This window comes from Podarcis vaucheri (genome assembly GCF_965113315.1).
Source record: "Podarcis vaucheri genome assembly, chromosome: 5".
Lineage (NCBI taxonomy): Eukaryota > Metazoa > Chordata > Lepidosauria > Squamata > Lacertidae > Podarcis > Podarcis vaucheri.
In genome coordinates, this window is record NC_138763.1 from 40,750,434 (window position 1) to 40,775,545 (window position 25,112).

The following is a 25,112-nucleotide window of genomic DNA, read 5'->3' on the forward strand; positions in this document are numbered from 1 at the left end:
GGAGGAGGAGAAAGAAATGAATGAAATTTGCTTGCCCAGCCAGACTTCCCCGTTTCTAAAAGCGAACGATCCTCCTCCTTGCCCTTTCCCCGGTGAAGCAGAAGATGCGATCCCCTCCTATCTGGTTTTGCAGCTCTGTGAGAGTACTAAAATTATCCCTGTACAGGCGGCCATTCGTTCATCTAGCTCGATATTGTCAACACTGACTTGGCAGCGACTTTAAAAGTGGGCTCGACAAATTCATGTAGGAGACTGATGACTGGCTGCTAGTCCTGATGGCTATCATACCTTATGATATTTTTGATGCTGCCTACAGACTAAGACATGGTCTACAGTATCATGGCAGTTGTATTTAATTTGAATGAAAAAAAATCATATGAATTCATGAGGATCCGTTTAAAATCAGCTGGATCCGCCTTTTACTCGTTTCCCTCTAAGGGCAGCAGCAGTATGCCTCGGGAAACTAGTTGCTGGGGATGGCAAATGGGAGAGAGATTTTGCAGTCCTGTCGGGGTGCAGCTTCCTAAAGGCATCTGAATGGTCCCTCTCGGAACAGAATGCTGGACTATATATAGCCCTTTAGTCTGATTCGGGGGGCTACAGCGTGTTCACTCTCAACTTGGTCCTACTGATTTGAGCGGGACCTTTTCTGTACCAAGCTTGCAGCTCTTACTTGCTGCAAGTATTTTGCCCTGAGTGCGCATGCGAGAATGCAGCCTCTGTGAATTCTCGCCCTGAAAACTGCTTATCGTAGCAGAGAGTGAACGGTTGTATAAATTTCAGAGCAATTTCAGAGCGTAGGCGTAGTCAGGAGGGCAGGGGGAGAGGGCAGCTGCCTCCCCTGGATAAAACAATAGAAATACTTAACTAACTGACCAATCACGTCGGTTCTGCCCCCCCCCAACAAAAATCCTGGTTCCGCCCATGTTTCAGAGCATGCATCTGGCAAGTGTGGGTCCAAGCAGGCGCGAATTCACGATTTGGTGCCCCAGCTGGAACCTCCCCCTCGGGTGCAAACGGGGCCAGCCTCCTCCCCAGCCCATCATGGAGTCTGGTTAGTCCGGGTTTTCTGGTTCTCACAGGAGCCGCCTTCTTCTCTGTGCTGCTTAATCCAGCTCGAAGCGTCTCTTGGGCTCCGTCCGCGCGAGATCATGGCTCTGTACACGCGGGGATCGGCTGCAGTGGCCGTGATTCGACTGTGTAATCCTCCACTCAACACGCTCAGGTAATTTGCAAGTGAAGACTTCTCCCATTCTCGGGCTCCTGGTTGGCGGGTGGAAACTGCTCGTCTGCAGATTCGACCCCAGAGAGCGCCTTTTTTGACCCACGTAGCAGGATCGGCCCCTGAAAGCGAGCGAGCCTGCATGCGCTTCTGCTGCATGACTCGGAGGGTCGCTTGCTGTCGCACTCAGATTCTGCTTGCAGGCTTCCCATAGGCTGGCCACTGTGAAAACAGGATGTTGGACTAGCTGCTTATGTTTACATGGAAGAAAGTCCCGTGGTACTCGGTGATGCTTCCTCTTAGGTGCATTGGATCGTAAGCAGAGCCTTTGCACTCTTACTCCGATTTGTTTAGTAAAGGGTAAAGGGACCCCTGACCATTAGGTCCAGTCATGGCCGACTCTGGGGTTGCGGCGCTCATCTTGCTTTATTGGCCGAGGGAGCCAGCGTACAGCTTCCACATCATGTGGCCAGCATGACTAAGCCGCTTCTGGCAAACCAGAGCAGCGCACGGAAACGCTGTTTACCTTCCCACCGGAGTGGTACCTATTTATCTACTTGCACTTTGACGTGCTTTCGAACTGCTAGGTTGACAGGAGCAGGGACCGAGCAATGGGAGCTCACCCCGTCACAGGGATTCGAACCGCCGACCTTCTGATCGGCAAGTCCTAGGCTCTGTGGTTTAACCCACAGCGCCACCCGCGTCCCTGGATTTGTTTACTTCCAAATAATTGTGACTAGGACTGCAGCCACAACTAACTTCTTACTTGCCAACCCTAATTTTCCAGTAGTGCATAAACCAGCATGATACAGTATTGAGATGTTTTAGTTTGGTACTGCAGAGATACTTTCACCCTAGTTGGGTGGTTAGCTTTGTTTTCAAGTTTAACAAGCACACACAAGCAGCATGTGGACCCTAAGTTATGGCTTTCCCCCTGCACTTCAGAGTTTCAACCCTGAATTTCCTGATAGACAAAAGATACCATATATACATGAGACATGTGAATTACAACTGTTTTCCAGCCTTTAATTCCAGACTAATACAAAAATTTCCCTATTCTTAAATACTGTTTCTTGCCTGCAGCAAAAGTTAGTTCAAATCAGCATGGGAAATCAGCACCCACACACTCTCCTTTTCTTTTTTTCTTTTTGCCTTCCTTTATCCCTTGTGGGATTAGTGACAGTAGAAATCATAAACTGGCAGATTTCTCCCTGTCAGGATCTGGACTTTAAACCTACCACACTTACGCCCTCCTGGCACTCTGCCCCACAGTTCCTCCCCCTCCAAAGCTTTGCTTTCTTTCCTGCCTGCCAGTAGTTTACAGCCTCAGTCCTGTTTTCCCTTCCTTCCTCCTTCCCTTCCTCCTTCCTTCCTTCCTTATTTTTATTAAATGTTTTCTTGTGTTACAAAGGTATGTCCTGTTTTCTTTCTTGGCTCTTCTCTTCAACTGTTTGTCTTCACCATGCTTGTTTCTCAAGCTACAGAATTAGCTAAATTCCTTTTGCTACTCTCTTTATCAACTTCCGTAGCACTCAATTGTCCTTTCATTATACAGAGCTTCCTGGTTTTGCTTCATTTTGCCTCAATTCTCTGTCTCCTTAACCCTTTTATTCAAATCTTGTTTTCTGGCTACCTTTCCTTCATGGTTCTGTTTCTCGGTCCATTGACTACGCTGCACCCATCTTCTGGCTGACCTCCACTTTCCTATGTCATAGGGCTGCTTCCCATATAAGGTTTTCATCACAGCTAAACTAACAACTTTTCCTACCCTCACAGAAGCTGGACTACAAACTGGTCAGTGTGCCTTGAATAACTGGACATTCTGTGGCACCACACCAGCCCAGATTGTAAACAATAGAAACGTTACTGCCACAAGTGGAAGGCAATATAGATAGTACAGTACTTGAGAACTACAGTTTCACCTACAAACATTTGTTGATCAAGTAGAGAAACTCTCCTAGCTGTGCAATCAAGGGGATGATTGAAGTATGTAGGATAAGCATTAATAACTGGGAAACACTGGCCTGTGAGTGCTCCAAATGGAGAACAGCCTTTACTAAAGGTGTCATGGACTTTGAAGAAGCAGGAACTCAGGGTGAAAATGATAAACAAGCTAAGAGGAAGGCATGTTTAGCAAACCCTCACTGTGATCAACTCCCACCTGGAAACCTATGTCCCCACTGTGGAAGGAGGTGTGGATCCAGAATTTGCCTCCACAGTCACTTACGTACTCACTGTTAAGACCATGTTCATGGAAGACAATCTTACTCGGCTACGAGTGATCGCCAAAGAAAGAAAGAAAGTATAAGGCAATAATATGCTGAGCAATCTTCAAAATGTTTTACAAAGTATAAATGGCATATTACATATTTTGCATAATTCTGCTTCCCAAACTGGAGTTTCAAAATAATTTAGGACAGCTTTGTGCTTGTGCATGGACTGAGATGACAGTAGGTTTGTTCTTTGACAGTGAACCCAAAGAGATACAGAATAGCCAGAGATGTGTATCTGTGCCTGACTTAGCAATATGCTTTGTGTAAGTCTTTGGCCCCTGTCCTGGTCCTCTATACTGACTTCCTGGTGTGGACCAACAACTTTGCACCATATTGTCTTCCACAGCTTCATAGAACTGTTATTCCATATACATTCCTCATTTTGATCCTACCATCATCATCTGCAGAGAAGCTGCAAAACAAACATAGTCTCCATCTGCCTGTTCATTATCTCCCAGGAGCTAGAACACAATTCTGTATTCACTCTTTCACTAATCAAAATTGCCATGTGAATTCATCTTTATTGAACACAAGTACCCATTCATATTCAGAAACTTAAAGTGTTTCCAAATCTGAATGATTTTTTCAATGCAATTTCAGTAATGCATCCCTAGAAGAAGGGACCTGTTGGTCCCTCTGAAGTGTAGCATTTTTAGGAAAGAGGCTGACAGAACATGAGTCCCAAAGCATAAAACCTTGGTTGTAGAACTCAGATAGCTTTATTCATTCATTTGGGACATTTTATCTTGCCTTTCAGTTGGCTGCTGTCAAGGTGGCTTTTCTTTCGTTTCAGGGCTGTGTGGGCCTATAATGGAGTCACCACCTCACCCAGAAGGAAAAACTGGGAATTCCTGTCACATCACATGTTTATGGGTACTTATGGGTCACAAAGAGATGTACACGACTAAACAACAAGAACAACAATGTTCAATAAAGATGAATTTGCATGCTGAAAATGAACTGACTGCCAGCAGCTATTGTTACTACTACTATTACAGTCAGTCATGTCACAAAGCCTATGAGCCAAATAGTGTAGGTAGCAGCCTAGCCTGAAGTTACATTGGAGCAAAGGAGAGTATTCCTTGGATCACATTTTCCTTCTCATTACAGGAAGCAGGAAGTAATCATCTTAATTCTTTTTTAAAAAATATATATGTAAAATTCCACTTTTAATGGTAAAGATCATCCAAAGAAAAGGAAAAAGTCATGGGCTGAGAATCTGGTTAATATGTAAACTCAAAAGTCTTGTGTTTTTCAGGACTTTGGATACTATTAGGTTGAGCCAGGGTCGTGATCACGTTATAATATACTGGGTTACTGCTTGCTATTAAATAACCTGTTTTTCTATTCCATGTTGAACAAGACAGTTTCAGTATGGAACCCAGACTTAGCCTTTTGTTTTCCAGTGGTAAGATAGTTCCCTAACAAATGATACATAAACAGATAATTAGCTGCAATGCATTGATGACAACTGTGTTTCTGTATTTTAGCTATAAACTAGTTACTTCACAGGCAGTGTAAAGATTGTCAGAGATGAAGCTCCATAGAGAATGTAAAATGTCATCTTACTGAGTTTGTTCAAATGACTCCAAGAATACAAAGCATAAGGCATCATTGGTCCATCTAGCTCAGTATTGTCAACACAACCAGGCAGCATCTCTTCAGGTTCTTAGGCATGTATCTATTTCCAACTCTACCAGGAGATGCAAGGGATTGAACTTGGGACTTTTTGCTCCACCACTGAACTATACAGCACCTCCCCTTAATTCTGGCCAATGTTGGTAGATCTCTGGGCAATCATCTGTGTGGGTTTCCGACTCACAGTAGTTCAACAACAAGACTCTACGGCTCAATATTAGACTATTAAAATGAAGAAAACTGGGGGGTGGATATTTTTGTGAGAGGACTTAGCCCCTGTTCTGGTGAAAGCAAAAACTTAATATACGTATTAGTTAGTAAGTGTAAGAGCTCCCCTCCCTGCCTATCTTGCACCTGACTCCAATTGGTAGATCTTGGAATTTAAGTAACAAGCAAGGTACAGTGGTGCCCCGCAAGACGAATGCCTCGCAAGATGAAAACTCGCTAGACGAAAGGGTTTTCCGTTTTTGTGTTGCTTCGCTAGACGAATTTCCCTATGGACTTGCTTCGCAAGACGAAAACATCTTGCGCTTTTTTTTAAAAGCCACTTGAAGAGGCGCAGTTGTGACGGACCGTGCTTCGCAAGACGAAAAACATCGCAAGACGAAAAACATCGCAAGATGAAAAGACTCGCGGAACAAATTCTTTTCAACTTGCGAGGCACCACTGTAGATCCTGCAGTCTACATATTCCTGCAATATAACATTTCTGATATATTTTCTGTCATGCCACATTTTGAAATGCTGAATATAAGAAATAGTAGCCTAACAGCCCTCTCCTATGTATATTTTCTTGGAAGTAAGTCAAACTGAGTCCACTAAGGCTTATTCCTAACTAAGTGTGCATATGATTGGAACCATAAGTCATATTATCCCTGACTATTTTTGAAAAAACAATTTGGCATTGCTAATGCCCAACCATGTTATAGGATTTGCTTTACGGATTCAAACTGACTTGCAGCAACTGCTTAAATTCTCCCACACAAAGGATCATGGAGCCATGCTATGGAATTGTGTATGTTGTAAGAAAGAACCACACAGGTACATGCTCTACACTTCAGAAGTACAAGAACAGACATGCAGTAAGGGAGCTGAGATTCTAATTGGGAAGGTGTCCAAAACACAACATATAACTAAACAAATTAGCATTGAACTTGGGGGAAAACTCCCTTATCTATATCAATATGTTGAAATGTTCACATGATGCAGTAGTGTTTTTAAATTAAAGTTGTGCAATACCTGTCTGCAAAACACACTTACTCCCCGTTTACTCTGGGGCACATCATTATAAAATAATCTCTGTGTAGGGTGTGTTATGTTTACTGTGATGTGAGATGTGTAGCACCGGTGTTTTTCACGTAACAAATCAGTCAGCCTGGGTTCAAACTGGTGTGTTCAAATTACTTTAAGATTACTGCATCTTCAGTTTCTAATTGTGACTTTCTGCTGGCCTTGAAGGTGGAAGAAGTAATGGGGAATCACCATAGTTTTGAATTCATTTCAAAGTTTTTGCTGCCATTTTAGCTCCCTCTAGAGGTAGTTCATATCTTTTCAGACTTCATGCTTTATCAATGGCCCGGTATGCACATAACAGTAATCCAAATGATGGCTTACTGTGAACAAGAAAGTGTAGTAATAATAATAATAATAATTTTATTATTTATACCCTACCCATCTGGCTGGGTTTCCTTAGCCACTCTGTGTGCTGGTGCCCAGGGAGAAAACTGCAGCCGCTTTGTTTCCCCCCCAGCTCTGCCACTGCACATTGCAGAGCACAACCACAGCAATGTCTAGGATACATATTTATGTACCTATGTTGTTTGTATGGCTACTGTTTTCCCCATAAAGGGAGGTCTTTGCAAAAAATCACCTTTTCACTAAATACTCTAGAAACAGCTCTGTATCAGTATAGCTACTTCATGTTTCTTTAGAGTATATTGCCTGCTGTTCATCATCAAGCTTCTATGAGAACAAAAATTCAAATATTCTCATGTTCAGTCACACCTTCTCACTCCTCTCTTCTCCTCATACCCAATGACTTCTTCCTTCTTTCTCTGCTTTGACCATTTTGTCGGAACTGACCAACTACTGGCCTCAGTCTACCCACAGAGAAGAATGACATGGTAGAATACTGAAGTACTAGACTGGATTTTAAAACTTCAGAATGCAGATGCTGCTGCTGTATATTTGTAATATCCCCATGCATAAACAAAATAAGACAATGATTGCAATTTAAAACAAACACCACTGCATATCAGGAGAGAGATTCTAGCCCAGCCTACTTCTTGTGGTGTTAGATTTTACTTACCAATAAAGTTCTGGGGTTTTTTTTACATAGGAGCAGCATTCAGAAATTGTATTCCACACCTCCACCTTGAGGTAATATTATCACTTTTCCATCTAGGGTCATTATCACCTTCACCCATCTCTTTTTGCTCATGTGTGGATCAGGCCTACAGTTAGCTTCAAACTATGATTGGAGGGAGGCACATGGAAGAGCATACAATTCTAAGGCTTGGCCATCCAGTTGCCATTATTTCTGAAGAAATACGTTACATGCACATTGGTTTTACCTGTGGACTCAGCATAACATCTTTGTATAGTTCAGGTCAGGTTAGAATGGTTAGAACCCTCGATTGAGAGTTCCCAAATAGATTCCACATGATTTAAAAAAAAATATTTTAGAGATTTGTTTTATAACAAATCAGATATTCCCCTAACGCTTTCAGTGATTATTTTCTTTATTTTAGCCCTCCAACATTACTGGCTTTAGAACGAGATGTGAAGCATGCAAATACTGATCCCACTGTGAAAGCTGTTGTGATTTGTGGAGCAAATGGGAAATTCAGCGCAGGTAAGAGCCTTTGAACTCATGCTTGTGTATCACCTTTTTTCTGCTCCTGTTAAAAATTAATATGTTTTGCAACTCTGCACTGGTACCATGGATTTGCCTGGAATCAACCTTATTCTTAGAATTTACTGAAAATAATCCTGGCTAATTAAATGCCAGTACACTTACTCTGTACTAGCCATGCCGTACTAATGAAAGTAGAGTTTTGGGTACCTTTCCTTATATCTTGTGATGTCTATTGATCCTTTAACAGACCATTATTTTTAAAGGACCATAAAGTGATTTTTCTGTAACTAAAATAGAGAACCATTTCTCAGCGTTCCAAGAACTGAAGACTCATATTCATTATAGTCTCTGATGACATCAAACGTTACTGTTTACCTCTCATTCACTAATCTAGCGGTTCCCAAATATTTTTGTATGATGGCTCATAACCCTAATTTACTTGGTACAGTGACCCATCGGTTTATTGTTACATGAATTTTGGACCATTTGTCTTCAGCAGCCATCAATTTCTGGCATTCCAACTGTAAATTCGTGTATTTTGTAATTATGACTTGAAGTATCCAAGCAAAAGTGTACTTAACATTCCTGATAATGTGGAATTTGTTGAAAAGGTTAAGGAAAGTGTAACCCCATCCAAAGCAGGCAACTTACAAACTCAGGAGTGCCAGCTTGGCCCCACGACCATAGGTGCCCGGGGCTGTGGGTGCCTGCAGCATGTATGGCCCTGGCACCGAAATATGTGAGTGCTCAGCCCTTTAATTTGGCGAATTTTGTGGGTGCTTAGGGCCCCAGGGAGCCAGCACCTATGTACCAACTCATATAACCCTGCTACCACATTTCATCTTCATAGCCTGACTCACAAAGATAAAGGTAAAGGGACCCCTAACCATTAGGTCCAGTCGTGACCGACTCTGGTGTTGTGGCGCTCATCTCGCTTTATTGGCCGAGGGAGCCGGCCTCATGTGGGTCATGTGGCCAGCATGACTAAGCCGCTTCTGGTGAACCAGAGCAGCGCACAGAAATGCCGTTTACCTTCCCGCCAGAGCAGTACCTATTTATCTACTTGCACTTTGACGTACTTTCAGACTGCTAGGTTTGAAAAGATAGGTACTATCAAATAGCAATAGCACAGGTATTGCCTCATCAGCTAGCTTAGGATATTCAGTAGCAATTGAGTAATGTGAGTAACATTAAGCCAAAATTCAGATAACCTCACTTCCCCAAAGTTTTCTTTGAGAATCATGTCACGACAGTTCACTGAGTTGTTGTTCATTTTGCACAGACAAAGACAACCTTGTAAGATTAGTTACACATGGGTTTCACATTCACTCAAACTTCTGCTTCTTCAGCAGCAGAAAAGTAGCGGACAAATGTTGGCAGAACAAACTTCAAATCACCCTTGGCTAAACTATTAACTAACCCTGGCAGCAGATCCAGTGATGGTTTGCCAAAAGGTGCTCATCAGAGGCAAGCCATAACAGTCACTCAAAACAACTCCCCAAATGAGCACTTTGTGGCAAACTCTCACTGGATCTGCCGCTAGATGCCAGAGCAGAGTTTTAAAAAAGTAAGACTCAAGCCTTTCCTACATTTGGTTACAAGTGACAACAGAGCATTATAATATGCCAACAAAACAAAATGCTGTTAGAGGTTTCATCATACCAGTTAAGTATTAAAAGCAATAATTAATTTGGGTTTGCTTATAAAACCCAGTGACCCACTTGCACAGGTTTGGAAAACACTGCTCTAACCTGCCTTTATCTTGACCTTGCTTTTAATGGCTACATTTGCCTATGTTAAAGTTTACGTTTTGTTGGCCCTTTTGTGATTAATTGGATCTGTTTGCATCATCGACTTAACCCTAGAACTTGTTAACCATCTAACCCTTGTATCTGGTTTTGTGTTAACTCCACTAGTGATTAAATTTTCCTTGATTGTCAGTAGATGTTGAATGTAATTGGGCACAGCAGATCAATGCAAGATCCTATACTAGAGACCCATAGTGGGAATTCTTATTGACTTGACACCTGCCTGTATATAATTTATGGAATGAGTTCTTTGATTTTGTCTCTTAAAAAGCATTATGAATGTCTCAAGAGCAGGTTCACTATCTGCTATGCAAGTGTAGTTCCATTGCTTTGAAAGACTGACCACACGACTGAAAGTGAACAAAAAGCTACCCTAGAAACCCACAGATAACCTTCCATGGAGCAACTCCAGTATCCACCCTTAATAAATTACCCACTGGATATATTATATCTCAACACAATTTTTGTAGTCTGTTTTTCTGCCATGAAATTTTGCTTCAAATGGCATAGATTTCTGCAAAGTATGATTCAGCTAGGCTATTTTCTTCTAGTTTTCATAAAGTTTTTCCTAATAAAGCAATATGGGAATTTCAGTGGTTCCACAATTACAAGTGGCTTCTCCATTATTTGTGGCTTCTCCATCGCCAAGTTCTGCAGAGAGTCCCAAAGACAGAAAATGTAGGATATGCTTTCAGGAAACAATGTTTGTACACCAAATTGAATCTTTAACATCTGTACTTTTCACCCTTCTTGAAGTCTGTGAATCTGCCCTGTTGTTGGTTGTCATCTACCAATTTGAAGAAGGGTTTATCTGGATAGTTTATTTGAAGGGATTGTATATATATTCATGGTTTTGTTCAATTTCTTTAGGTGCTGATATCAAAGGATTTCCCAGGATTGGTCAAGGAGACATGCCCAGCTTGGAAGCAGTAGTTTCTCTGATAGAGAAGAGTGAAAAGCCAGTGGTGGCTGCTATTGAAGAGGTGGCTTTTGGAGGAGGCCTGGAAGTAGCACTGGGCTGTCATTACAGGATTGCAAATAAGCAGGTACAATGATTTTTTAAAAAACAGCTTAGATAGGTCAGCTTGTTGGAAGGGCTCCTTAATATATGTTCTCTCCATAAGTTTGAACTTGGAATATTACCTCCAACCCACACACCACCCAGAGACCTTAGAGTCATAACCCAGGTAAAGGATACCTATTTATCATTAAAGACTATGGCATCATTGATAAATGAGAGTGATGTAGCTCCACATCTCCGCCTCCTCTGTTTTCATTCAGTTTTGTTTGGTTTTTTGTTCTTGGGTGCTATTGAAGTGTATGTTCTTGTTTAAATAAATAAAAAATATATTATAAACCCCAGCAACTCTCTAACCAAGCATCACAAATATCCAATCTTTGTCCTAGGCTCGGGTAGCTTTACCTGAGGTCACAATAGGCTTACTTCCTGGTGCTGGCGGGACTCAACGACTTCCCAGACTGATTGGAGTACCAGCTGCACTTGAAATCATCACCACAGGTAAGCTCCCCCAGATGTGAATGCTAACCATACAGGTGTCAAGTATATTAATAGCTGGATAACTATACTGACATTACAAGATAATGCAAGTGACATGTTAGAAAATGGCCATGACAAGCACACACTATGTATGTATAAGGTCCTAAGTTCGATCCCTGAAATTTCTAAGTAATAAGATCTATATAAGGTCACAAAATTGGACATTCAGACTGTTTTGGGTGGAGTTGCACTCCCCTTAGGAATTACTTCACAAGTCCCATCAGTGGAAGGATTTGAGCTCGCACAACAGGGCTTCCCGACTCTCCTCCCCCATGCCCCCCCCCATGGCTCTGGGTTAGGGTTAGGAGAACCCCCCAGAATAGTGCGTGGGGAGAGGAGAGGGAGTGATGATTCCGTCTGCCAAGCTGCAATTTTGTGCAGACAGAACAACTGGAAGAGCGTGGCATTGCATTGCACCCTATATTTCTATCCCACTTTTTAGCTAGAGTCCTCAAAGTAGCTAACAACATTTATAAATGCAACAGATACACAAAGACCCACATGCTTAAAACAAACAAACAACCAGACCAACTGGAACTGGCTGCAGATATTCCTTCCTGCATGGCAGTTGCTATAAGTTGGCTCAGGGTGAGGGAGTCCAAGTGGTATAGATCCCAGTCTTGTCACTGCCTGCCTCCCTTGTTCCTTTCTTCCTTCCCACAGGGCAGTTGGTGTCAGGTAACACTATGTAGATGAGGGGCAGAGAGGGGGGCAGTCCAACTGGAGCAAACCCTGATGTTGTCTTGTCTGCCTTCCTCACTCTCTTCTTCCTTCCCACTTCTTCATGCCAGGAAGACATGTGCCAGCAACTGAAGCGCTGAAACTGGGAATCCTAGATGGGGTTGTGGAAGGAAAAACAATCGAAGCAGCCATAAACTTAGCAGAAAGAGTAGTAGGTAAGAGTTCTTAACTGTATTGGGCAGCAGCATAAAACATGAGGCATGACCTGAAGCCCAGCCTTAATATAAGCCATAGACAAATATCAGTGAAAATATTTATTTAGCAGAGCAATCCTATGCATGTTTATTCAGAAGTGTTGAGTGGGGCTCCTTCCCTGGTACATAAGTGTGCATAGGACAGGAACCTTACTAAGGTACAACATTGGAATGGTACAAAGCCCTGATACACAGGATAGTTGGTGGAAAATAATAAGACAGTATTACCAAATCATAAATATCCATACAAAAATCCTTGGTTAACTTGATGCCTTGCCAATTAACTGGTGGAGCTGTTTTATGTTTTTGTTTTTAAAATAAAGCTATAGGATTCTGAATATCGATGATCAAGGGATTCCAAAAACATTGCTTATAATCACATGACTAAGGTAGGAATTCGTGCAGCCTTGGTTGTCCTTAGTTAATATAACCTTGTTCTCATAGGGGTGGAAGAGCGTTCCCTGAAGTGTTACTCCAGTTGTTCGCATTTATTGCTGATCATGGAAAAAATTTACTGGACCTTTATTGTCTTATTGTTTATTGTGTTTTTATTTTAACATATTCAATGTTAGGTAGTATATAAATGTTGTAAATATATGTCTGAAAATAGTAATTCATGTCAGGTGTGGGGAACCTGTGGCCTTCCAGATGTTGATGGACTACAACTCCCATCATCCCTGACTGTCCTTGGCCATGCTGGCTGAAGCTGATGGGAGTTGGGAGTCCGGAGAGCCATAACTTTCCCAGTCCTGTAATATTTGCCATCATAGCACTGAATGTCCTCCTGTGTTCCACCAAGGCTCTTTGCCTGGGTCTGCTAAAAGATAGGAGTTACAAGACCCCTGGCAGGCCAAAAAACATGGCTCAAGGCTTTGGAGGGTGTGTGAAACCCACTCCCAAAAGAGGTAAACACTCCCCAAGGAAGATTGGGAGCCTTCCAAGCAAATACTTTCTATAACCTGCACAAAACAATCTGCTATGCTGCTAATCTGGTTTTGCAGTTATGAACTTCTTTCTATGGTTAAACTAAATTTTTCTGTTTCCACCATTTGCAGCTAAAGCAGTTTCCATATATTTGTCTGTTTGCTTCTTTGTTGATATCCAGGCATCTGCTGTGCAGTGAGTTAAAGGACAAACGCCAGCAGGACCCTACAGGAGCACCTGAGGCCTGTCTGAATCACTGAGCAGCACATTCCTTGGTGCATATACCTGGTGAAAATGTGTCTATGCGGAGTCAGTGTCAACAAATGGCTGGCCTATAATTTTGGAGTCAAGCGTCATTACTGCCAGTTGTAACGAAAATTGGTTATAAATTTTAAAACAGAGGCACGCTTGTGACTGAGTGGGTCTAATAATCACACAGTCAAGAAACTCCTATTTTACGAAACACAAGCAAGCTTAATGCGACAAACATAACATGGCCAACAGGAGACTAGCAGCACAATCCTATACATCCCTACTCAGAAGTAAGTCCCATTGAGGTTAAGTGGTGCCACTGGAACTTACCACAGTTGGGAGTAGCACAAACACCAGATTGGCTGCACTGGTGTGCTTGTGTAGCTCTGATCTCTTTGCTGGCCTGTCCGATACCAGTAAGTGACAGCAACACTGCTGTGGGAAGGGAGGCTGTACACTCCTGCCCTGTCATGCTGGTCATTCCTGGTAAGAGAGTATAAGATTACAGCCAATGGCTGTCGACATGCAGAGTCTTTCATGAAGACTTAAAAAAACCAACCACTAACTGACTTATGAACTGATGAAGAAAGGTGGTGAACTAAGCTAAAGGGTGGGAAAATGAGATACTAGGAGAAACCAAAATGGACAAATTCATCTATTCCTACTAGGGAATAAATTCCACTGAAACCAAAGGGGCTTGCTTTTGAATAAACATGCACAGGGTTGCCCAGTGACCCTGTTCCACAGATTACTCAAGTGGTGTGCAACTTGCACCTCTGTAAAAAGGAGGGGGAGTATTTTCAATTCAGCTAGATGTCTCGTGAGCAAGGAACAGAAAACGTATTTGGGGGGAATATGTTTGCATCAGCTGTTTTTAGCATCACACTATTCACTTTGTCCACCTGATGGCACTAAAACCTGGAAAATAATGCTGCTTTCAGCATACAGCAGCAAATACCATCAATTTATCAGAGTTCCATAGTTCTTTGTGTTCATGGAGGCAGCTACTGTGCCATTGTTCAGATGAAGTCTGAACAGTGGCTGCCTTTTAATACTAGGCTTTTTGAAGGAATGATGGGGCACAAATGTAAAAAAAAATAATGGTTACCGTTTAGCTGTTGGTAATTCTACCCGTGACACAACAAAGTTCGGAGTGTTTCAGCGCCCAGTAATTTGTATGTCTGAGGAAGGTTTCCTGCAAAGCAGACCTTACTGTAATTATGTTGCCATAATTTTTCAATGGTGTTTCAAGCGGAGTTTGGGGGAGGTGAGCCTCCAGCTCTTGTTTGGGTGGGTCTCCTGCCAAAAAAACAAAAAACTCCTCATCGCCTCTAAGAATCAATTGGAAAAGATCAGTAATTGCTGACAATAAGTGTGTTTGCATTGGGTTTGGGGTGGGGCTCAGGTGTACTCCTATAGCGCACATTTCACTACCTACAGTCCACAAATGGTCCAGATGGTCACCTATGGCAGGTAGGGACAAGTATACGTTGTGGTATCTGTGGAATTTAAAGTAAGTGGTAGACTGTCACTTTGAGAGGATTACCTCCTGAACATTGATATGTAATAGATACGATATGGCGTAAAACAGGGGAGGGAAACATCTGGACTGCAGGCACTGGTCCCACTTTGGTCTATGAGGCTGTTTCCCACAAACCATGCCCACCTACCCTATACATGATATCAGGTATGGGGCAGGTATGGCTGTGGATAGAAGGGACCACTTGGGAAAGGAACGATTCTATATTATAGAATAGATGTACTGAACTTGAAGCAGGAGAAATCCCACTAGAAACACTCAACTGGGTGTTTTTTTTAATCTTTTGCCAACACCACCACAACAGGAATCTCTCTGCATCAAATTAGGCAAGTCCAGACAAGTACTTTTCTTCAAGGGACCAGATGATAGATGGCACTTCCTGGCCATTCTTGTGTTCTCACTTTCCAGTTTCTTCTGCTTCCAGCGGCTCCGTTTCCCTATGGATTGCCCTGCCTTTACAGTGAATCCTAAATAACCAGGTGTTTGCATGTTGTAAATGAGCCTTTTGATATATGCGGTTGAAGTCCTTGTACCATAAGGTGGTATACTGAAATACCTGGATATATTTTCTCATCTTTCTTTTTGTAAAGGTTTGAGAGAGTTATGTCCCATAAATAATACAGTGTATATTATCTTGGTTTTTTCTATATTGACAGTAACATGAACTACAAAGAGATCACCCTCATCATTATCAACAATCATGACAATATTTTCTCCTACCTCTATCTCCTAAACAAAAGAAGAAAGAAACATGCAGGGTGTTTCAGAGACTGCTGTTTTGTAGAACACTCAAAATATGTGATTTAGGATTGCGAATTTAAAATGTTGTGTATTTCTTAGGTCAGATTTCAAGGGAGATTAAAATATTTAATATGGCTCAATTTAGATTGCCTCCGTTTTTAATATACTTTTGGAAAATGTAGGATGCTTAAATTCTTTACTGCAGTGCGGTTTTGAAATTCCTCTCTGCAAGCATAAGGGTTAGAATATTAAATACTCTAGGTGGTAAGTTCCATTGAACTTAGTGTTTACAAGTAATCATACTTTAAAAATACTTATCTGGATTCATTTCAGTCTGAGTCAGGCACAGTTTTAGGACCAAACAATCTTGGTCACCCTGATGTATCCTATGTTGAGAGCAGGACATGGAGAATATGGCTCTGCTTCTGCTTCTCAGTCTGTCAACAGCTTTTGATTCCATTGACTATGGAATCCTCGTAAGGTTGGCAGTTCGTATCTGTGTGACAGGGTGAGCTCCCATTGCTCTGTCCCAGCTCCTGCCAACCTAGCAGTTTGAAAGCATACCAGTGGAAATAGATAAATAGGTACTGCAGCAGCAAGAAGGTAAGCGGCATTTTTGTGCATTCTGGCTTCTGTCACGGTGTTCCGTGCACCGGAAGCATAGAATCGTAGAATCATAGAGTTGGAAGAGATCACAAGGGCCATCGAGTCCAACACCCTGCCAAGCAGGAAACACCATCAGAGCACTCCTGACATATGGTTGTCAAGCCTCTGCTTAAAGACCTCCAAAGAAGGAGACTCCACCACACTCCTTGGCAGCAAATTCCACTGTCGAACAGCTCTTACTGTCAGGAAGTTCTTCCTAATGTTTAGGTGGAATCTTCTTTCATGTAGTTTGGATCCATTGCTCCGTGTCCGCTTCTCTGGAGCAGCAGAAAGCAACCTTTCTCCCTCCTCTATGTGACACCCTTTTATATATTTGAACATGGCTATCATATCACCCCTTAACCTCCTCTTCTCCAGGCTAAACATGCCCAGCTCCCTTAGCCGTTCCTCATAAGGCATCGTTTCCAGGCCTTTGACCATTTTGGTTGCCCTCCTCTGGATACGTTCCAGTTTGTCAGTGTCCTTCTTGAACTGTGGTGCCCAGAACTGGACACAGTACTCCAGGTGAGGTCTGACCAGAGCAGAATACAGTGGCACTATTACTTCCCTTGATCTAGATGCTATACTAGCAGTTTAGTCATGCTGGCCACATGACCTGGAAAGCTGTCTGTGGACAAACACCAGCTCCCTTAGCCTGAAAGTGGAGTTGAGGGCCGCACTCCATAGTCAAATTCAACTGGAGTTAATTGTTCAGGGTCCTTTACTTCTAAGCTTTACCTTCTGGACCAACTCTGTGGGATTGGTATTGATGACACTGTTTTACAGTGGATCCACTCCTACCTACAGGGCCGTCCAGAGAGCTGCATTGTGAGACTGTGTTTCACCTGCAGACGGACAAGAATTTAATTTTAGTTTATCAGGAAAAGATATGGACTGACTAGTTTTGTCGTCTTGATTTCTCCGTCCCTACAGGACAGCCGTTGGGCCCTCGCAGGCTCTGCCAAAAAGAAACTCCCAAGCTACCCAACATGGAAGCCGTTCTTGATGCAGCTTTTGTGAAGGTGAAGAAGCAGGCCAATGGGTGCCTCTCGCCAGAAATGTGTTTCCATGCTGTAAAAGCCTCTGTGTACCTGCCATTTGCAGAAGGAATTCGCAGAGAAAGGGAGCTGTTCATGTTCCTCTTGACTTCAGGGCAGGCTAAGGCATTGCAATATGCCTTCTTTGCACAAAGGTTGGTGGAGAAGTGGGCATTGCCCAGTGGAGCATCTTGGAAAACTGCAGTCCCTCAGCCAGTCCGGAGAGCAGCTGTGATAGGTAAGACTATAGGATTCCATGAGTTAAGTTCATTTCTTGATATCTTGTTCTCAGTAGCAGTTGTAAAGTTCCTATTTTGTTCCCTGTTCATTCTTAAGCGTCACCTAATTTGCATGCAGGAGATCCAAAATTGGTGTATCACTTCTTCAGTCCTGGCTTCCCTTCTCAGTAGCTGCATCACTGTTTAAAGATCCTGGAGCTCAGCCTTCCTTTGAATCTCATCGCCCTGCTTCTACTTAAGATTGCCACCTCTAATTCTGGACAGCTTGATACGCCTTTTTGTAAATCTCCCAATACAGGGGGAGAAAAGGAAAGCAATGGCCCATTATCCCTTCCTCTCCTGTGATATGTTAAGTAGAGGGAGATTGTTTTGCTCAGCCAATGTAATAATAATGCATTGACTCTATGAAATTCTTGTGTTTGGAATGTGATCTTTGAAAGTAGGTCTTCTGCAACAGATGCAGAATATATTTTTGTCAGGTGTCATGCAGAGGTGACAGAAGGTGCACCTACACCTACACAGCCCATAAAAGCTTTGCTTCTGGCCACCATGGGTAAAAAAAGTTCAGCAAGAAAAAGGGGCTGTCAGGCTTGGGTCTCAAAGACAGCTTTTCCCTTGCACAGAGGCTGTTTACTGAAACGTACTTAATCATTTGAGGATGTATTCATCCCAATATGTTTTGTTGACAAGTACCTTTTAAGAAGCTTTTATCTCATTGTAGCGAGCCACTCTTCCCATTTTGCCGTCTCCTATTTCTCTCACCCCCCCCCCAAATAATGCCTTCATTAATTTTTTATACAGGCAGCTGAAATAAAGCTCTTTGATGCACTGCACAGATCTCTCAACAGTCCTTTGCTGTTCTGCATATTGATCGGTATACTCAGTGGGAGACAGCTCTCTAAGTAGCCCAGCCCTCATCAATGCCCCTTTGATTTTTAAGAGACTGCCAGCCATCTCATCCCTCCTGTATCCCTCCCTCCCTCCCTCCCTCCCTCCCTCCCTCCCTCCCTCCCCAGTTATTAGATACAGGATGTGCTTTGCTGCAGTGGGTGCAACCTGAGCTCTCTGCAAGCTCACCTCAGCACGAGGTAGCCTTGAGGACTGTGGCTTCATATGCCCCTTTGCTTCTTCCACTTTGCAATCTTAATTAAGATTCTCTGCATGATTCATACCCCTTTAGAGCAAAAATCTCTATGTCGTCAGTTACATCTGCCAACAAGCCTGAACTCTCAAGTTGCTATGAACTCATCCACTGGAGAACTGACATTCATGTTAAGCAGCATGGAGCCTGAAGCTCAGCACATGTGGGAGGGATGTGGTTTATTGTTCAGTATGCAGACGTAAATGTGTGTCAACCTGATCTGCATTACCACATGGGCTTTGGTGGGAACAGTCTCCATTTTGAGTTTCATGGGAAATCATAAATGACAGGTTTGCTGCTAGACAAGTGACAGATATGCAAAATGGATATGTCTGTTATGGAAATACAGATACAGGTCAAAACAGAAATATTAATTCTGAATTATCATTGGAATGGAATGGAGCAAGAATAGCTTGCCCAGAGGAGGATCTTACTCCAAGCTAATATTAATCTAGAGAATATGTAGTAGAAACACTAGCATCTACCAACATCTGTTCCTCATGTTGGCACCTTATTTGCATATTCTTCAGAGACTACAAAGAACTTTGAAATAAACCAGCACTTTAATTGAACATTTACAATCTGAATATGTTTCAATACATTTTAAGCCTACTGAATTTTCTGTAACAAGTTTTCCATCATTATACATGGGTCACTGTGCGTTGCTACAAACTTGCTTCGCTGCTTCAAGCAAACTGAATCTGAAATGCTTTTAAGGCAGTGTTGGATGAATTTTGCATGACTGACTGCTGCTTGAGCATATCTGGTGCTCAGCTACCTAATAAATTGATTTGGTCCTCTTTTGCTGTAATATACAGAAGCAGGGTGTGGGTGTTAATTTGTAAGGACAGCATTATTGAAATGAAGGTAACGACACTTGTCTGTGGTGGTTGCAATATATATAACACCGCCTCCCCTGCCCCTGCAAAACTTGAATGTGATCCAAGTCTTCTCTTCATTGCAATGAGTAGTGCTTCATTTGAGTCTGGGCTTCAGTATTAGACCTAAGGCTCTCTTTAAAGAGCCAGTGTTGGGCCCTGCCATTTGATTCTCCATTAATCTTCTGCATTAATTAGAACTGGTTTTCTCAGATTCTTCTGAAGCTAAGGTTCTTCTGCGTATAGAGACTTTGCATCCTTCCCCACTAACAGCCAAATTTGGAGAGATTCATAAACAAGATCGTGTGTGTATGTGTTTAAATAAGGCGGAATCATACCTATAGATATAATTATGATTCAGATTTGGTCCACAGCAGTGGGCGGCAGAGTTTTTTAAAAAACAATTTCCCCAATGAGCTCCCCCCCTCAGAAAAAAGCTGTTGTATACAGGCCCCATGCATACAGGGATCCAGCTGGAAATCAACCATACAACTAGAAAACAACTACAGTGGGAACTGAGGTCAGATCAACTACATTAGATGACCTAGAGGGGGAAAGGACTTCCAGAAGTAGTAGGAAACATTTAAATAGAGACAAACAGGTTCCAGCTTTTCTTTTGTGTCTTTGATCTTGTAAACTCTTTATTGAGTTATTTTTCATCCCACAGTATACTGGAGGACTGAGCCAAATTGCTACCTTGTTTGACCCGCATTACTAGGAATTGATCTTGTTTTACTGACGGCATAATTTCAGCTATTCTTCATAAAGCTGCTTTAGATTAATTTTTTAATCCCTGTGGTTTGTATTTCTTTGTCCAGCTAAAACAAGTCACATTCATAAAACTGATAATATGGGCCATGAGTTTTAAAAATAATTAAATCACTATACAGCAAAAGTGTTAAGTTACATAGTTTTGACCCTTTAGCAAGCCTCAGACATTGACAGCTGGTTCTAAATATTGTTTATTACAAAGTTTCCTCATTCTGATCTTTGGCCCCTGCAGTACAAAGGGATTTTGATCTGATCCTCATCAGGTAGCTGTCCCAGAACACAGATTGAGAAGCTGTCCAAATATAAAATCAGTGGGCTGAAACTAGAATGTATTGAGCATTTAGCAGGCCAGCCTAGATAGCTATGTCACTGAGGAAGCACCATGTGTAAGGCTCCATAAAGCTTGGAGCAGAAGGCTTTTGGGGAACATTGACTAATAGCAGTTTGATGCAGCCTTTCTGGAATAAATGAAGATCAATAGGTTTTGAAAGCATGCTCCACATGCAAGAAGGTAACCACCACACTTCATGACAGAAAAGATGGTTAATCAGACAAAAAAGGTCACTTGATTGTGAGGAATTCCTATTCTGCTACAACTTTATCTTGGCTGCATTCTGATATGATGGCACACCATAGTTTGTATTATGAATACAAGCATCCAAGAGCCTTAGGCTTGCACATTCCCTCATCATCTTCTTTTTATAGGTGGAGGAGACTAGAAGTATCTAGTGGGGATTTGTAGCCATTTTGTCCAAACCTAATACCTATGATTTGTGTAAAAATATAGTTTGCTGGAGTTTGGCAAAACCGCAACTATGAATTGCTATATAGCTTATCTCCTCCACTCATGCATAGAGGAAAAAAAGGAGGAGTGCAATTTCTAGTAGCTATTGAACAGACTCCCCTATGAAATGCATAATCCCAACTCACTTGCACAGACATTAACGCTGCTATCCATCTTCAGCCTTGCAGTAGTTTCTTTACTTTTCAGGATGGTAATGTTAATTCAAATGTGGATCTTCTCAATGGTTTCCCCCCTCAATTTATTTGCCTATATTGTAAGTTAAAAGATTGCCTAATAAGCTCCTCTCTGTAGAACATTTCTAATTATTCATTCTCTTTTCTCTCCCTGCCCTTTTTATCACAAGGTTTAGGGACAATGGGACAAGGCATCGTGGCATCTCTGGTCAAGGCTAAAATTCCTGTAGTGGCTCTTGAACAGGATAAAAAGCATTTGGAGCTGGCTAGAGGAACGATCACTGCTCTTTTAGAACGGGAAGCTTTAAGAATGCAACAGAATGGCCAAACACTGGCTGCCTCTATGCCTGGTTTGCCTCAGTTCACACTGGATTTTGGTGCACTGAAGGATGTAGATATGGTTATTGAGGCTGTATATGAGGATATGGCTCTGAAGAAGGAAATCTTCCAGAAGTTATCAGCAGTCTGCAAACCTGAGGCCTTCCTGTGCACGAACACCTCTTGCCTTGATATTGATGAGATTGCTTCTGTCACAAACCGCCCTCAGCAAGTTATTGGTACCCACTTCTTCTCACCAGCTAATAGAATGAAGCTACTAGAGATAATCCATGGTCAGCGAACATCTCCCAATGCCATTGCCACAGCCATGAGAGTTGGCAAAGCTATGGGCAAAATTGGGGTTGTGGTAGGGAACTGTTTTGGTTTTGTTGGGAACCGAATGTTGAATTCTTACACTGAGCAAACATACTTCCTCTTGGAAGAGGGCAGTACTCCAGAGGAAGTAGACAAAGCTCTGGGGGAATTTGGTTTCAAAATGGGTCCCTTCCGTGTTTCAGACCTTGCTGGGCTTGATGTGGGCTGGAGATCTAGGAAAGGGCAAGGCCTTACTGGACCCAGCCTGCCTCTTGGGACACTTCCTCGTCAACGAGATGGAAGACGATACAGCCCACTCCCTGATATTCTGTGCGAGAAGGGGAGATATGGCCAGAAAATTGGGAAGGGTTGGTACCAATATGATAAACCCGGGGGAAGGGTAGCAAAGTCAGATCCGTGGCTTCATAGTTTTCTTGCTGAGTACAGAAATGCTCATGGTATTTCAGTACGCACCATTAGCCAAGATGAGATCCTGGAACGCTGCCTATATTCCCTTGCCAATGAGGGTTTCCGGATATTATCTGATGGAATAGCTTCTTGTCCAGAAGCTGTTGATACCATCTACATCAATGGCTACGGCTGGCCCAGACATAGGGGTGGTCCCATGTTTTATGCTTCTGAGGTAGGGTTACCTACGGTTCTAGCAAAATTGCAGAAGTATGCTGAGGCTAATCCTGACATACCCAAACTACAGCCTAGTGCCTTTCTGCAGAAGCTTGTAGCCTTGGGCAGCCCTCCTCTGAAAGAGTGGTCATCACTTGTGGGAACTCAGAACAGCAAGTTGTAATTGCACTGCAAGCAGTCTGGTTTTCCCATTCTAATATTTTTGACTGTTCCAGTCCAGACTAAAACACAGCACATTGTAGAACACTGTCAGTGTCTCTTCTGATTCTAATACAATGTACACATCTATGTATCCTGCCTATGTGAGTGAAATACTGCTGCTTGCAGCGTGCTTTTTATCATGCCTTCTTGAAATCGTGCCTGAGGGTCTCACTTGAAAACATAATACTTTCATGTCTAATGAAACTACTCAGCCTCTCCATGAGGAGAGCTTGAAAAATGCAGTGTATGTGACTTTCTGCACCCACTGTTTTTTCCTCCATTTCTTTGCTGACTACATTTAAAGTCGACCTGCCCATGAGGCTGGGTGAGGCAGCCACTTCAGGTGCCCACCGCCTCAAGGGGTGTTACCCCCATTCTGCCGCCCAGCTTTGCTGCTGGTCTCCCTGGACTCTGGGGCAAAGAGGGACTGATGCCAAAGCTCTGTGGAAGGCCTCTCCCCCTGCCAAGTCGACAAAAGGAGAAGCGTTCCTCCATCCAGCTTTGCCACTGGGCAGAGGTGGAGATTCACACACACACACACCTGGTGGTGTAGTGGGGCTTTGCACTGGCTTCTCCTGAAGGGAGGAGCTGATGCAAAGCCCCGCTGCCTGGCAGGAGATAGTTCCAAAATAATTCAGAGGAGGGTATCTCAATTTCACCTGCTTCTGATAGCTATCATTCTGACCTTTGCTCTTCCACAGTTGATGTGTGCTAAGTAAAAAAGACCACTTCAGAGATGAAATGCAGTGAAGTGGATAAACACTGCTGAGGAGAAATGTGGCCGAGGAACAGAACTCTCAGCCTTGGAAAGCTCAGTTCCACCTTCTTACACATTGATGGTTGCCAATGAATCTCAGCAACTGATGCTTCAAATGCTCTTCAGTCTAGCGTAAACAAGTGCCTTGTTCTTCTTGTCTGCCTTTTCTAAATCAGTGTCTCCTCTCCTTTTCAAACCCGTGTGATCTCCAAATTCCTCAGTCTGTTTCTCTTACATAATTTGGAATTTCTGTATCAGCAAGTACAGAATAAGTGCCTTCAGGAACATTGATTTTAGGGCCTGCTGGAAATAATGTATCTCAGGGATTCCATAAGCACCAACGGTGCCAGCAAAAAGGGCTTCCAAGAGTGCCATACCAACCTCTGAGTCTGAATTACAGTGCTGAGGCCATAAGATTGTCCAAACTTTTCTTCTCAGACTAATTATTTCTGGAATCCAGGAAATCAAAAGTAAAATCACCAAGATTCAGCAAGGATTTTTCTCCCTAAATAAAGCTATTTTAATTAATCACATGTGCCTTTCTACAGTGTCCTTTCCTGATCGCACACTCAAAACTAGTATCACAAAGCACCTAGAACTGGGGCTGGGAATCGCCAGCCCACTGGCCAAATTTGGCCCACCAGGCTGCCTCGTTTGGCAAATCACACTGTGGTGAACTTGGGTCTTTGAAATTTCAGCGGCTCCTGGTGCAAGGCCAAAATTTGCTGCTCCCCTGCCTCTCACCTTCCATACATCATAGTTGCAACACCAGTGCGGTAGAACTAGTTATGCTGCCCTAAATCTGCCTCTGCCTCTGGTTACTCCCAGGACTTAGCCAAAGGGGCCTGTGCAGGCATTGCCAATATGGCAGGCCTCAAGATGCTGAATTTTCTATTCATGATTATTCAGAACAGCTGGTGACATGTATTGGTTAAGAACATTAGACAAGGAGACCCGGGTTCAAATCCCCACAGCCTTGAAGGTGAGGTTTTAGCCAAACGTACCTCATGATGTTTGGAGAATAAAATAGGAGAGGGACTGTGTATGTTCCTTAGAGAATTGGTGGGATAAAAATGTTCTAAATAAATTCAAACAGTGGATTGTGTATCCTTCTCTCATGCCACTCAGCCTTGAAATGACCACACACTATTGCATTAATGTGCTAGCCACAGGATAGTAACTAGAACTAATATGTTGCTTTCTCAGAAACAGAACCAAACTATAACTTCCCTCCCTCCATAATGGGTTCCAGTTCTAAGTAGTTTCTGAAATTCCTTTCCTTTCTCTTAAACCTAGCTGCCTCCTTAGGGTATCCACATATAGCCTGTAAGAGGGTTTTTGTGCTTGTTAGACTTTCATAGAAGGAAGAATTTCGTTGTTGTGGCTTTCCCCATCATTGTACTCTGGTGAAGTGAGAATTTGCACTAGCTAGAATCCTTC

General features: G+C 42.7%; 2 protein-coding genes across 2 annotated transcripts in view; one reads left to right on the forward strand and one right to left on the reverse strand.

Moving 5' to 3' along the window:
- MAP3K13 (mitogen-activated protein kinase kinase kinase 13) overlaps positions 1–25,112 on the reverse strand; it is a 79,201-nt gene that overhangs the window by 44,725 nt on the left and 9,364 nt on the right. The gene's annotated exons all lie outside the window — the stretch shown is intronic.
- Positions 950–24,205, forward strand: EHHADH (enoyl-CoA hydratase and 3-hydroxyacyl CoA dehydrogenase). Its single transcript, XM_082221809.1, has 7 exons — positions 950–1,225; positions 7,883–7,986; positions 10,668–10,843; positions 11,205–11,316; positions 12,147–12,251; positions 17,326–17,667; positions 21,607–24,205. The coding sequence occupies exons 1-7, from the start codon at positions 1,152–1,154 to the stop codon at positions 22,875–22,877; spliced, it is 2,184 nt and encodes a 727-aa protein (XP_082077935.1). The 5' UTR covers positions 950–1,151; the 3' UTR covers positions 22,878–24,205.